We start from the raw sequence: 12,710 nt of genomic DNA on the forward strand, positions 1-12,710 counted from the left end.
GCCCCGTCGGCCGGAGACATGGAGTCGCCATCGACGGAGACGCCGAGCGCTTTTCGAGGAGGGCATCCCGAACCCTGGCCGATACCAATTGCGGTCTGCCAGATGGTCGTGGAGGAGCGCCGTCTCGGCAGCAAGGACGCGGCGAACTCGCCCGTGTCCACAACCCACGCCGAGTCGTCTGACGCAATCTTTCGAAAGGGGTCGGAGGATGAGTGGTTCGACCACGAGGACGAGATGTCCTCTCCCGTGCCCATTTCCTACGCCGAGACACCCGACAACATCGCCCGGCGGGAGTTGGGGGACGCCCTGTTCGGCCAAGAAGGCAAGGCGCCGTCCCTAGAAGGCTCCTTTGTTACTCGTCAGGAGGGCCGGGGTGAAGTGTGGTCCGAAGAAGGGGACGCGGTGGTAACGGCTTCGCCGCCCTTGCCTTATAGTTCAACCAGGGAATGCTCCCCAATAGCTCTAAGGACTCCCACGGAAAGCGAACCGGTTGGTGTTTCGGTAGAGTAGTGGTACGAGGCCACGGCCCGATAAAGAGTTTGGGTAGTGGAGTTGGCGTGAGGCCACGGCCCGCTAGAGTAGTTGGCGCGGGGCCACGGCCCGCTAGAATAGTTGTTGCGAGGCCACGGCCCGCTAGTGTAGTTGGTACGAGGCCACGGCCCGGTAGTGTAGGCGTGCAGAAATAGAGCGAGGCTTGGTCTGGTCAGGATACTCACCCTCTTCCCCTTTAAGCCCTCCCTCCGAGCGAGATTATAAATATATTGTAGCTCGCTAGACCTGGTAAGACTGAGAGTTATACCCCGGCCAGTAGCATTTACAGCATTTGCATGAATACTTGCCGCACTTTATTGATCATAAAAGCTGATCTACCATCTAACACCGCAGTCGTCAGCGTATTCCCTTGGTAAATAATTCCAATTAGATGAAAGCTTTTTAGCTTGTTCCGGACTTAGACCTCATTTCATTCGTTTTCTTTCGTTTCAATGTTGTGCCTTAGAGTTCTACCAGAACGCACTCACTATATATATATATGATATATATATATAAATATATGGTATATATATATACCAAGGGAATACGCTGACATGTATATATATAGCTGGTAGAACTCGAACGCAAAACATTGAAACGAATGAAAACGAATGAAATGAGTGGAAATGTGTTGGAATAAGAGATTGCATTTCGAATCCATTCGAATGAACAACCGTTTTTTTAATTGTGTTTTTCTTGCCGCGCATAAAGAAGAATAGGATTTTTTCGGCTGTGCCAAATTTTTCATGCCGCTTCACGCTTTATGAATATATAACTACTCATTACTTATTACTCATTACTCATTTAAGTGGTATGTGACACAACACGCACTCACATTGTTACGCATGCCTTTCATTGTGTGCCTCGCACTCACTCAATTTAATTTAATTCGAGTCCATTCAATTTAACGTATATTGTGAGTGAAGCCATTTTCCTCTCTAAATCTATTTGAAAATAGTTTGATATATGCTTTATAACGTCAACCTGTTTATAAAGGGTATACTGTTTCTGCGCAAAATGTATATAACAGGAGGGCAGATTTAAGTATATATATTTTTTATTATTATAGCATCAATAGCCAAGACGATCTAGTCATGTCCTTCTGCCCGTCCGTCTGGCCGTCAGTGTGTATGAACAAAAGGATCTCATAACATATAAGAGCTAGAGACTGAAATTTTAGACGTAGGTGTTCCCAGTACCCGCGCAGTACAACTTTGATTCCGATAATCGATCATTTTTCCCACATCCAAGTAATCGTTCAAAGTCGATATAAAAATTATGCTTTCCGATCGTTTAATGGAATGAGTATAAATATTGCAGATAAATCAGATGAGGGACACTTATATATATGCATATATATATCCTTGAAGCCTTAATAATTGGATCCTGATGATGTTCAGCATTTCTCACTTCGATTTCTCACTCAAAATTCATCCGTAGTGTTAGCTGAATGAATAAATCTTTTTTTCAGGTTGACGTGATTTTTTTTGAGAATTATCATTTATATTATTTACGAATTTTATTTATTCTGCGAAAAGTTTAGAATATGGAAAAGATATGTTTAACTTTAAAACATTTCCGGATCAAGGACTTGAACTGAATTATTTTTAAAGCTAAGCAACAACATACAGTTGGTGTTGATAGGTTGTTGGTTGACTGGTAAATGCAGACAATCTACAGACTAAGATGACTAACGAAATACAACAAGATGCTACTAGGCAGCTTGATTTTTTGAAAATTAAGACCGAAAACGAAATCTGTATTAATGCACTCTCACAGCCGAGAGAGCAACAAAGCTACAAAAATATAATATACTCTCAGCGTCGGCTCTATGATGGCCGTCCAAGCAATTATGTTTGTATGCGTGTGAATATGCATACAAAACAGCATACATGAATATGTTGTTATCCATTGCTCTGGCAAAGTCTCTGGCTGGCTAAGTTTAGTTTAGTTTAGTTTTTTAGCGCTGATGAACTATATTAAATTTGTGTTGACATATGAATGCAATGTTTGTAATGAGGTGGGCTATGTAGAAAATATGTATTTTAAGGTCGATGAAAATATTTACATATATTATTTATTTAAATTAAATAAATATTATTGCGCAAAAAGCGCCATGTGTAAAAATGATATAGTTCTTAAATGTTCCTATAAAACTAATCGTAGGTATCTAGGGTAATATATAATTTAAATAAAGCATGCACTTCATGGATAAAACAAAAGCACTTTGCGTCGATCGTAAGTTTAAAACTTTTTCGCTCCACTGAGAAAACGAAACGACGTAAAGCACCATTGATCAGCTTTGCTGAAGGCAGGCAAGCGATTTACTTCGTTGTCAGCATCAGCAAGCCGCGACTTCGGCATTCGAACAGCCAGTCGGCTGGCAAGTCGTGTGAAATCGTAACAGCCAGTTTAGGAAGCCCGGCTAGAAATTTTGCGTCGCATGTATATGTATGGGCGTTACTCATCTTTGTATTTATATTGTCTTTGGTAAAGGTTCATTATTGTTATACCCTTGCAGAGGGTATTATTATTTTGTCGTGAAATGTGTAACGCATAGAAGGACACATCTCCGACGCCATAAAGTATATATATTCTTGATCAGCATCAACAGTCGAGTCTGCAGAAGTGCCTCTTTCTGTTGCACGCAGCACATATAACAAAACCAGCTAGATCGGACCACAAAATCATATAGCTGCCATTAGAGCGATCGGTCGAAAATTAAGTTTTTGTATGAAAAAACATTTTGTTTCTTGGTTTTACTATGCTCCTCATATATATGCAAAATTTTATTAAGATCGGACCACTATATCATATAGCTTCCATAGGAACGATCGGTCGAAAACTAAGTTTTTGTATGAAAAACATTTTGTTTATCAAGATATCTTGACCAAACTCCGGACTTATTAGTTTTACGATGCTCCTCATATATATGAAAAATTTTATTATGATCGGACCACTATATCATATAGCTGCCATAGGAACGATCGGTCGAAAATTCAGTTTTTGTATGAAAAAACATTTTGTTTATCAATATATCTTAACCAAACTCCGGACATATTAGTTTTACTATGCTCCTCATATATATGATACTTCCTATTATGATCGGACCACTATATCATATGGCTGCCATAGAAATCGGTCGAAAATTAAGTTTTTGTATGAAAAAACATTTTGTTTATCAAGATATCCTGACCAAACTCGGCACCTATTAGTTTTGCTATACTCCTAATATATAGGCAATCATATTAAGACCGGACCACTATATTATATAGCTGCCATTGGAACGATCGGTCGAAAATTAAGTTGTTGTATGAAAACATTTTATGCCATTCAAGATATTTTGATTAAAAACGGAATTTAAAGATTTCATTATGCTCCCTTCATTTTTGTAAAATCATATTTATCTCGGACTACTATATCATATATCTGCCATAGGAACGATCGGTCGAAAACTAGGTTTTTCATTAAAAACCTTTTTTGTTTATCAAGATATCTTGACCAATCTCGGCTTAACTATTATCGCTGTGCTTCTTAGATACGGGCAAAGCACTATAAGCATTATGAAAAGGTTGGGTCTGCAAGGGTATTAGATCTTCGGCGTGCAGAAGATAGCCTTTCTTTCTCGTTTTAAATTATATTTGAATAATTGGCTCAGTTTCCTTATACAAAAGTTTTAGCGCACTTAGTTTTTTACTCGATTTATTTTTATGTTTATGTTTAGGTAAAATCTTGCGACGCCGTTAGCAAGAACATATGTTGTGATCTACCATTATTGAAAATCATAATGCAATGAGAATTACATTTTATATCCCAAACAATAGATAAATTTTACAGAATCATATGCTAAGAACAGTGAAGTTATATAAAGCTACCGTGCTATGATTTGCAGCATCATAAATTGCTTTAAAGGATCTCACAGCCTCGAAAGAACTGCGTGACAAGATTGCCCCCTCAAGATTGAAGGGAATCCAAAAATAGCATATACTTAACTAACTGATACGGATTTTATTATATAAGTATATCCATTGACTATCAGAAAGAGGCTGCATAAGAACAAGTATAATCCATGCTTAGCAGATGTAAGCCACTCGTTTCCTCTGCCAATTAAATTAAACATTTGGGTGTTATTGAGTTGCATGACTGCTGCAGGCATAGGCGCATGTCTTGCCACTTTGCCACTTTCTAAGCCCAATTTAATAGTTATGGAATGAACTGCATGGGTAGAAACAACCAGAAGATTGGGTTATCCCATGCATTTCCTCTATACAACAGAAGGGCTTGCCCAAAAAGTATTAGTAAATCGGCAGCAAACGCTTGCCATTACTTGCTTGCCATTAGTTATATGTTTTTCTGCAGGTCGTCTTAATTTAAATATCTAAGGATAAGGAATATTTTATTTCTTGAGAGCTGTTTTTTCCGAGTAAAGCTTGGTGCTTAATTTTGGACATAATTTGGTGTTATTTATTAGCCACTTAATAAAATATATCTAATTATATCAGTATACAATATTTGATGATTAAAATAATATCCTTATAAGCTTACCTTGTTTCAAAGTTATAAGTCGGTCTTTTTATAAAAAGAAATTTAGGCAAAAAGTTTATGAAAAGACGTTTTACCCAGGGTGCCATTCTGTGTGTTTGTGGAGAACGAAAATGAACGTTCAGTACGACAACAGTCACACAAATGCTAAACAATAAAACAAACAATTTTATATTATTAATTAAAAATTAACAAACCAATAACTTACCTTATAGAAACCAATATCATAGCAAATATTAGGTATTTACCCAACAGTGGTACAACTAACGATGTTGGAGGAATAATTTCAACGACCAAAAGAAAAAACACATGAAGACTAATGAGAATCGAGATGGATAGAGTAACCTGTAATGAAATGCATTTTACAAAATTCTATATTACAATTAAGCTATTTAACTTTCTTATATATTAAGGATTGAATCTTATAGTTAAGATCGTACAAAATGTAATCAAAATAAAATGTATTTATGCATCTCTTGCCTCACATTGTGTATAGTGACATGTCTCCCACATTATCTTCCACTATATGTTATCCAAAGCTTTTTATCAGAATTAAATAATTAAAGATCGAATAATATGCAATTATTAGCTGACTAAAACAAAAAAAAAAGATTGTATGTGAATATTAAAGTCCAATTTAATAGCACATATATGAAACTTGAAATCTAACACTTAAAGCATGCCTATATATCTTGGTTATATCTGCTGTTAGGCCAACCCTATAGAAGCGAAATCTACTCATCGTCTCAAAAAAACAGGCTGTAAACTCGGCTAAACAAGCATAACATCGTTTAATAAGACACTCTGGACAATCTTAATGGCGTCTCAATCGTCTCGATTTATCAGCGAACATCATAAGTCACAGTTTCGCAAAATGCGGTTGACAAAATTCGGTGAAAAGCATGCAGAATTCAAAAACTTTATTTGTCTTTTTGAAAGTCTGGTGCACAATGATTCCACACTGTCCAATGTCGAGAAATTTAACCAATTAATTTCATTCTTGTCTGATGAGGCATTAGGAACAGTAAAGGCATTTCAAATCATAGACCGCAATTATGAAAAGGCTTTACAAAGCTTAAGAGCTGTTTATGCAACAAATGCCTCATATTTTTTGTCTTATAGACACCATATCGGCATTAAATTCTTCTCTGCAGTCTCTGCAGTAGGCGATGACAAGGATATTGTAAGTCAAAAGTAGATCAGGCAATTCTTGGAAGAACAGCTTGACATGATAGTTTGCCAACTTGGTCAGATTGCGCTGCTTAATTTAATCGGTGCTATCAACACTCAGCTGCCGAAGAGTCGACGGAGCAAAACGAAACCAAGGCAAGAGGCTAATAAGGGACATATTAGGTAACCGTTTTCGTGTTCTAAGGGTGATCAGAAAGCAGGTACCAAATGCAGCTATTGTTCGGTTGCTGATCGTAGTCTCGCAAACTGTCAATAGTTTAGCGCTCTACTTGTTTATCGCTTTGGGTCTGTGAAGCAACACAACTTGTGCATCAATTGTGTCAAACAGGGGCATCCAGTAAAAAATGTGGAGGATCGAACGTCGAGTGTGTTCAAAGACACACCACACTGTACTTCTCAGGTAAACGGATTTGTAAACGCAAGCATCTAGTTCCGCCCCAGCTTCTCCACAGCAACATGCTTATGCAAATTATGTTGTTTGTGCCGGACAAGTAATCCAAGTCACAGATGTAGATTTGGGTCTTTTCAGATCGCGAGAGCGCTTTTTGATTCCGGATCGCAAATAAACTTTATGTCAGAGGACTTAGCACAACGCTTACGTCTACATCGTACAAAAGTGTCATTGAAAATTGTCACACTGGAAAACACTGCTTCGAGCATCAATTATCATATTTTTGGGGCTGATTTTTGGAAATTGAATGTAAAAGAAATTTTAAACATAATGTGTGTATGTTGGAATATGAATTTGAGGTAGAATTGCTATTTAAAACGAGTCCAAAAGTAAAAGGATTGTCCCTTGAGACTTTAAAACGTCTGTTTTGGCCTTAGAGCACAGATTCGAAAAGGATGACGTACTGCGAAATATGTATAATGCATTTATGAAAGAATATCGAAACCTTGGACATATGCCACCGCTTACGTCAACTCCTCCAGGACTACATTATTACATTCCCCATTAATGCATCCTGCGTCCTGATAGTATAACCACCAAATTGCGCGTAGTTTTTGATATGTTAAGGCAGACGTCAACTTAAATCTCACTAATCAAGACTTCGATGGGAGGTCCAACTATTTAGAGGGGGGTAGGTAGACAACGCAAAGGAGGATCGAAAGTTTTAGTTAGTTGTTTGGAGGCAATATACATCAGAAAGTTTCCGGACATTTCAACTCAACATTGTGACTTATGGCACTGCCTCCGCTCCCTTTTTGGCCATGAGTAGACTATTTGAACTAACAGAACTCTACGCAGAATCTCACCCAATTACTTCTCCCGTCATCAAAACGATTTTTATGTCGATGATATGCTAACAGGGGCAAATAGCGTACAAGAGCTCGAGATTATTCGCAAACAAGTTGGAGGGGTCTTAAGACTTGGAGGTTTCAAGTTAGCCAAATGGGCCACAAGCCACAAAAGTTTGCTGAATGGAAGTAGTGAAGAAAATTCGCTAGAGTTTGATCGTGCGGCAACTGTTAGAACTCTTGGAATAAGGTGGAATCGTATAGTTCATTAAAGCAAACTTAGAGCAATATTCTTTCAGCTGCATCTAGATTGCTTGATCCGTTAGAATTGTTGTGTCCTTTGATTATTAGAGCAAAAATTGTGCTCCAAGACTTGTTGCGATGAAGTTGGATTGGGACGAAGCTATTACCATAAGTCTACATACAACCTGGGATAAATTTAAGCAAACCCTATTAGAATTACATCAAAAATCCACTCCTTAATATTTTTGCAAATCCAGATACCTGAACGTACAAATTCATGGTTTTGCGGATGCCTCTAGATATGCCAATAGCTGTTGCATGTATTTGCGCACCCATGATATGAGTCTCGTGTGACCCCCTTAAAACAAAATCAACTCCATGACTAGAATTATTCGCTGCTCATCTGTTGGCCACATTGTGGTCTTAAATCGATTGTCTATTTGAGGAATGGAGCGTACATTTTTGGTCAGACTCTTAAGTCACCCTTTACTGGCTTAAAAGAGACTTCAGCTCATTAGCAACTTTCGTAGCCAACAGAGTTGCAGTAGCGCCATGTGCCGTCAGAAGCGAATCCAGCTGATCTTATTTTAAGGGGAACAGATGCGGATTTGGTTTGCCCGCTCTGGTTTAATGGTTCTGAATTTTTATGACAAGTCCTAAGTGCAATCAGTACATTCTGTAGCATTGCAGAAATCTAATGAAATCTTGAGCTAATCGAACGGTGCTCCTCGTTTACTTAATTGGTGCGTATCATGGCATTAATCAACCATTTTCTACAAGGGAAAAAACGTAGTCGCTAATCAGTTTTCTTATCACAGGGGCTGCGACTCGCCTTTTGAAATAGGTACAAGTGGTGCAAATGTCTGAGCTTGGTCACGAATTGGTTCAACTAGAAAAATCGAAAACCTTAGTACCTTATCTTCAATGTTTCAGCCCATTCATACATAAAATTGGAGAAAAAGAATCCAATTTCAAAATCATTCGAGTTGGTGGGCGATTGCTAAGGGCACCCATTCCATATAATTATTAATTTCACATACCTCTTTCCCGAAAATCTCATTTGATAAGTCTGTAGGCCAGCTTTATGATTCGAGGGAGAGCCACAATGAAAACTTATGTAGCCATCTTTGTTTGTTTTGCGTCTAAGGCGGTTCACCTGGAACTTGTTGCTGACCTTTCTACTGACTATTTTCCATCCATATTTAAATGGTTCATCAGCAGACGAGATCTCACTCAGAAGGTCTACAGCGACAACGCCACTTCGTAAGAGCAGCGAACGTCCTGAAGGATCTCTAGGCGGCGCGCAACGGCCAAAAGCAGCAAATGCAGATGTATGCAACGGAGCAAGGCATCGAATGGGTGTTCATCCCACCGATGGCGCCCCATTTCGGAGGGCTGTGGGATTCCGACTTGAAGGCCGCCAAGCCTTGTCTGATGCAGGCACTTAATAGACTTCTTGGCGCTTCTTAACTCGCGCCCTATCGCCTCCCCAGGTAACGACCCCAACGACGGGGAGGCCCTAACATCAGGCCACCTGCTTCCGGGGTCGACGAAGCCAACAGCAAGGCGAGCTTCTCGTTTGAAGCGGTCGCGAATGCTGTTGGCGCTCAAGCAGAAGCTCTGGCGTTCTTGGTCCAGCGACCTATCCCCCCTGCAGCAGCGCAGACAATGGGCCAAGGACGTGCCCAACTTGGAAGTAGGATGCCTCGTTCTTGACACGAGGACTATACACCATCCCAAAAATTGACAACAGGGTGCACGATGGCAACAACGGTCGACGAAGACGCTAAAGTGCGCGTGGTTGAGATTCCCAAGCCTACCGCAGTCATGAAGCGGCCAATACACAAGATGGCAGTGCTACCAATAGTTTAAGCCTTTATGCCTTCAACGGGGCCAGAATGTTTAAACAGCTGAAAACCAAGTAACTATTAAATATTGTAAACAACACGCTCGCACTTAAATAACAGACGCTTTTAACAGATACTCTTTGTTAATGTTAAGAGCGCTGTTAAGCATTGATGTTGTCGGTGCTCATCTTAGCAGCAGCAAGCCTGTCCAATTTTTGTAAGTAGGAATTGTTCTCGAGCTCTGAAGAACAGCAGAAGCAATGAACGTGTAAAGGAAAGAAGTTTTCTTGTATTTCTAATCAAAATAGCGAATCACTGTGCAGAATTTCCTTAACTGCTTTCAACAGTTAAATTAATTAACTAATTAAGAAATTATTGGCTTATTATCAGTGAAAACCCCTTACGAATAATTCAAAGCTGTTGTCGCATTGTGTTTCCCCTTAAGTGAATTTTTCAATGTAGTGCGGTGTTTTCTTGTACCTCCAAATCCTTTGCACTTGCTTTTGCAGCTTATAACAGGTCGGCACATTTCGCTCCGCCTTTTTGGCTAGCAGCAACACTTTAGTGCTGGGTGTAAGCTCGCCAACGACTACCCATCCTTAAAGCGATTTCTGTAGGGCAGACAGTTTTTGTCCTATTTTGATTCGACTTTCAATCAAAGAAACTCCTAATATGGTTTCAATGCTTTGAGAAGAGTCAAATGTCGGATCCGCAATGGTTACTTCCTTGAGTGGTTTCCAATTCAATTCTAGAGGGGGAACTTGTCTGATTATATTAAGTAATTGTACTGCAAGCCTTGTCACTGCACCAATAATCTGAGATGGTGCATTACCGATCCCACTGAATCGCATACTTGATTCACGCATTTCTAGATCCAAACTTGAAACTAATTTAGAAGTTATAGCCTAATTCCACTGTTACATTTTTGAGAAATGTGCCCTGTATGTTGTCCCATAAGAAAACAAATGTTCAAATTTTTTAAACGCACGCCTTTAACGCGTGCTAATGTTGCCGCTAGCTGTAGCTACACCAGCTTTCTTTAATTGGTTTCGGCCGGTGGGTGGAGAACGATTGTTTCGCGGAAGTTCTCGATAAGCCAAGTACATACCTCTATTTATAAAGAATTGCGATAGAAATGGCCACGAAGGTCATTTTTCACTATCCCATTCGCTTTCCCTCTTGTTCTCAAGTTTGCTGCGGATCATATGAAAAACTAGCGCGTCGAAAATGTCTTGGTCAGTGCCAAGAGATTTAAGGGTAGTTAACTAGAAGCTGACGCTATCGGCAAGTATGCTTCATGACGGTCTTGCAATAACTGTATGGACTGATGGTATTTAACACTCGATGCTTCCGAACAATCTATTGTTCCTAAAGGAACGACAGCTAAAGCGGATAGCTTCGCCATTAAGTCATTAAGCTTAGAATCCATAACATAGTAAATATATTGAACCAACTAGCCAACTCGGTGTACTTCCCTGTGTGCTGCTCAATACATCATTACTACTAACAGGGCGACTTGTATGAATCGGACTACTTAGTATTCTACCCTTTAATGCGCAAATTAAGGCCTTTAATCGCTTGGCGACTATCATATTCACTGGTATCATCCTTCTCCTGTTCCATTTTGGCTTGGATTACAAAAACCGTACTTCCCACTCTGAAGTGTCATTAAAGCATTATGTTTCGCAATATAATTTTTGTTGCGCGTAAATGACTTCATTACTCATTACTCTTTTTTGGAGCCATTCTTCCAACGACTGATTTGTACGAAAGTATAATAATCATTTTTGTAATGCTTTGATTTCACAAATGCATAATGCAATTGCCATCCGAAAACCATGCTTTTATATTCTCTTACACTCCAAACAAGCATATCATAAAAATTCGAATTCCATTTGCAGCTGTACCTTAAGAGAGTCAATAATGATTAATAATGATTTTGACTTTTTGCGCACAGATAAGAACATCGAATCACGCAATTGTTTGAAGATCCCGCTGTAGTTAAAGCTGAGAGTGCAACTAACGGGAATTCAGTACCAATGTGAAGACAATGTCAGTCATGTGGATGCTATATCGCGATGTACGTATGTTGGCGCAAACAAAATTGCGATCCTTTGATTGGGCACGTATACATGTCAAGAGGAGGTGTAATGATGTTTTTTATAAGTCGAGAATACCCGAGAACTAAAAAGTTGCCGATCAGTTGTTGTGTGTCAGATATTTAGTCGCTTGTGGGCCGTTGTAGAATTATCGAGGAACTGTCGTAGATTACATATAATACAACTGTGATTTTCAATATTCTATTGTGCATTTGCATGAATACTTGCCACACTTCATTGCTAATAAAGGCTGATCTACCATCTAACGTTGCAGTCGCCAGGTTATTCGCTTCGTAAATAATTCAAATTAGCTTTCATGTTTAGCTTCTTTCGGACTTAGACCTTATCCTCAGGCCCAGCTCGGCCGCTAATGTTCCAGTTAGAGTTCTCTTAGAGATTTGAAATTAATAATTATTCTGCAAATCCTCCTTCCCGGAAAAAACGCTCATCAGCTCCGCTTCAAATCTTTTACTCGACAGAAAAACTCGACAATATCGATAGTTAATCAATTCACTTTCTATTTAAAAAAATGTCAGCAACAAAACTAAACAGTGCTGATATCGTTTCTTAATAATATATGTCTTAACTTTTGACTTGAACACACAATTGTAACTCTTTAAAGTATTCCCAAACATATGCTCATTATACTGCGACAACGAAAATACAAGGTGCCTAAAACTAGAGAGGCATCTAGACTAAACTGTCGAACAAGTTCACTCCGTCACTAAAAAAAAAACTTCAAGAAAAAATACATTCAACCCCAATAGAATTCGAATAGCAAATTAGGGATAGGATTCAGAGAGTCCAAGAAGTAAATCTGAACCAGGCTCACAAAGACATAGTTTACAAAGAGTTTTAGGTGGAAAAACTGAGGTTGAAAAGAAACAATAGAAACAAAATCTGAAGAGGTGGCTCAGAAAGAGCTAGGTACGTTGGTTTTAATACCACTTATTTATTTATTTATTTAATGGTCGGCAAAAATGATTGCCTTCCTAATGATTCAGTATATAAAATTATA

General features: G+C 39.0%; 1 protein-coding gene across 12 annotated transcripts in view; it reads right to left on the minus strand.

Moving 5' to 3' along the window:
- The window catches only part of nAChRalpha4 (nicotinic acetylcholine receptor alpha4), a 366,112-nt gene that overhangs the window by 50,028 nt on the left and 303,374 nt on the right, over nucleotides 1-12,710 (minus strand). For 11 of the 12 annotated variants that reach the window (XM_070210823.1, XM_070210818.1, XM_032440807.2 and 8 more), the window contains 2 exons: nucleotides 5,282-5,418; nucleotides 5,077-5,220 (listed from right to left, as the gene is read on the minus strand). In XM_070210823.1, coding sequence (XP_070066924.1) covers nucleotides 5,077-5,220; nucleotides 5,282-5,418 — 281 coding nt within the window. Of the gene's footprint in view, nucleotides 1-5,076; nucleotides 5,221-5,281; nucleotides 5,419-12,710 lie in introns of those variants that run through there. The other variant, XR_011417140.1, reaches the window with a different exon arrangement.

The sequence above is a fragment of the Drosophila virilis genome, unplaced genomic scaffold (genome assembly GCF_030788295.1).
Source record: "Drosophila virilis strain 15010-1051.87 unplaced genomic scaffold, Dvir_AGI_RSII-ME tig00001170, whole genome shotgun sequence".
NCBI classification, from domain to species: domain Eukaryota; kingdom Metazoa; phylum Arthropoda; class Insecta; order Diptera; family Drosophilidae; genus Drosophila; species Drosophila virilis.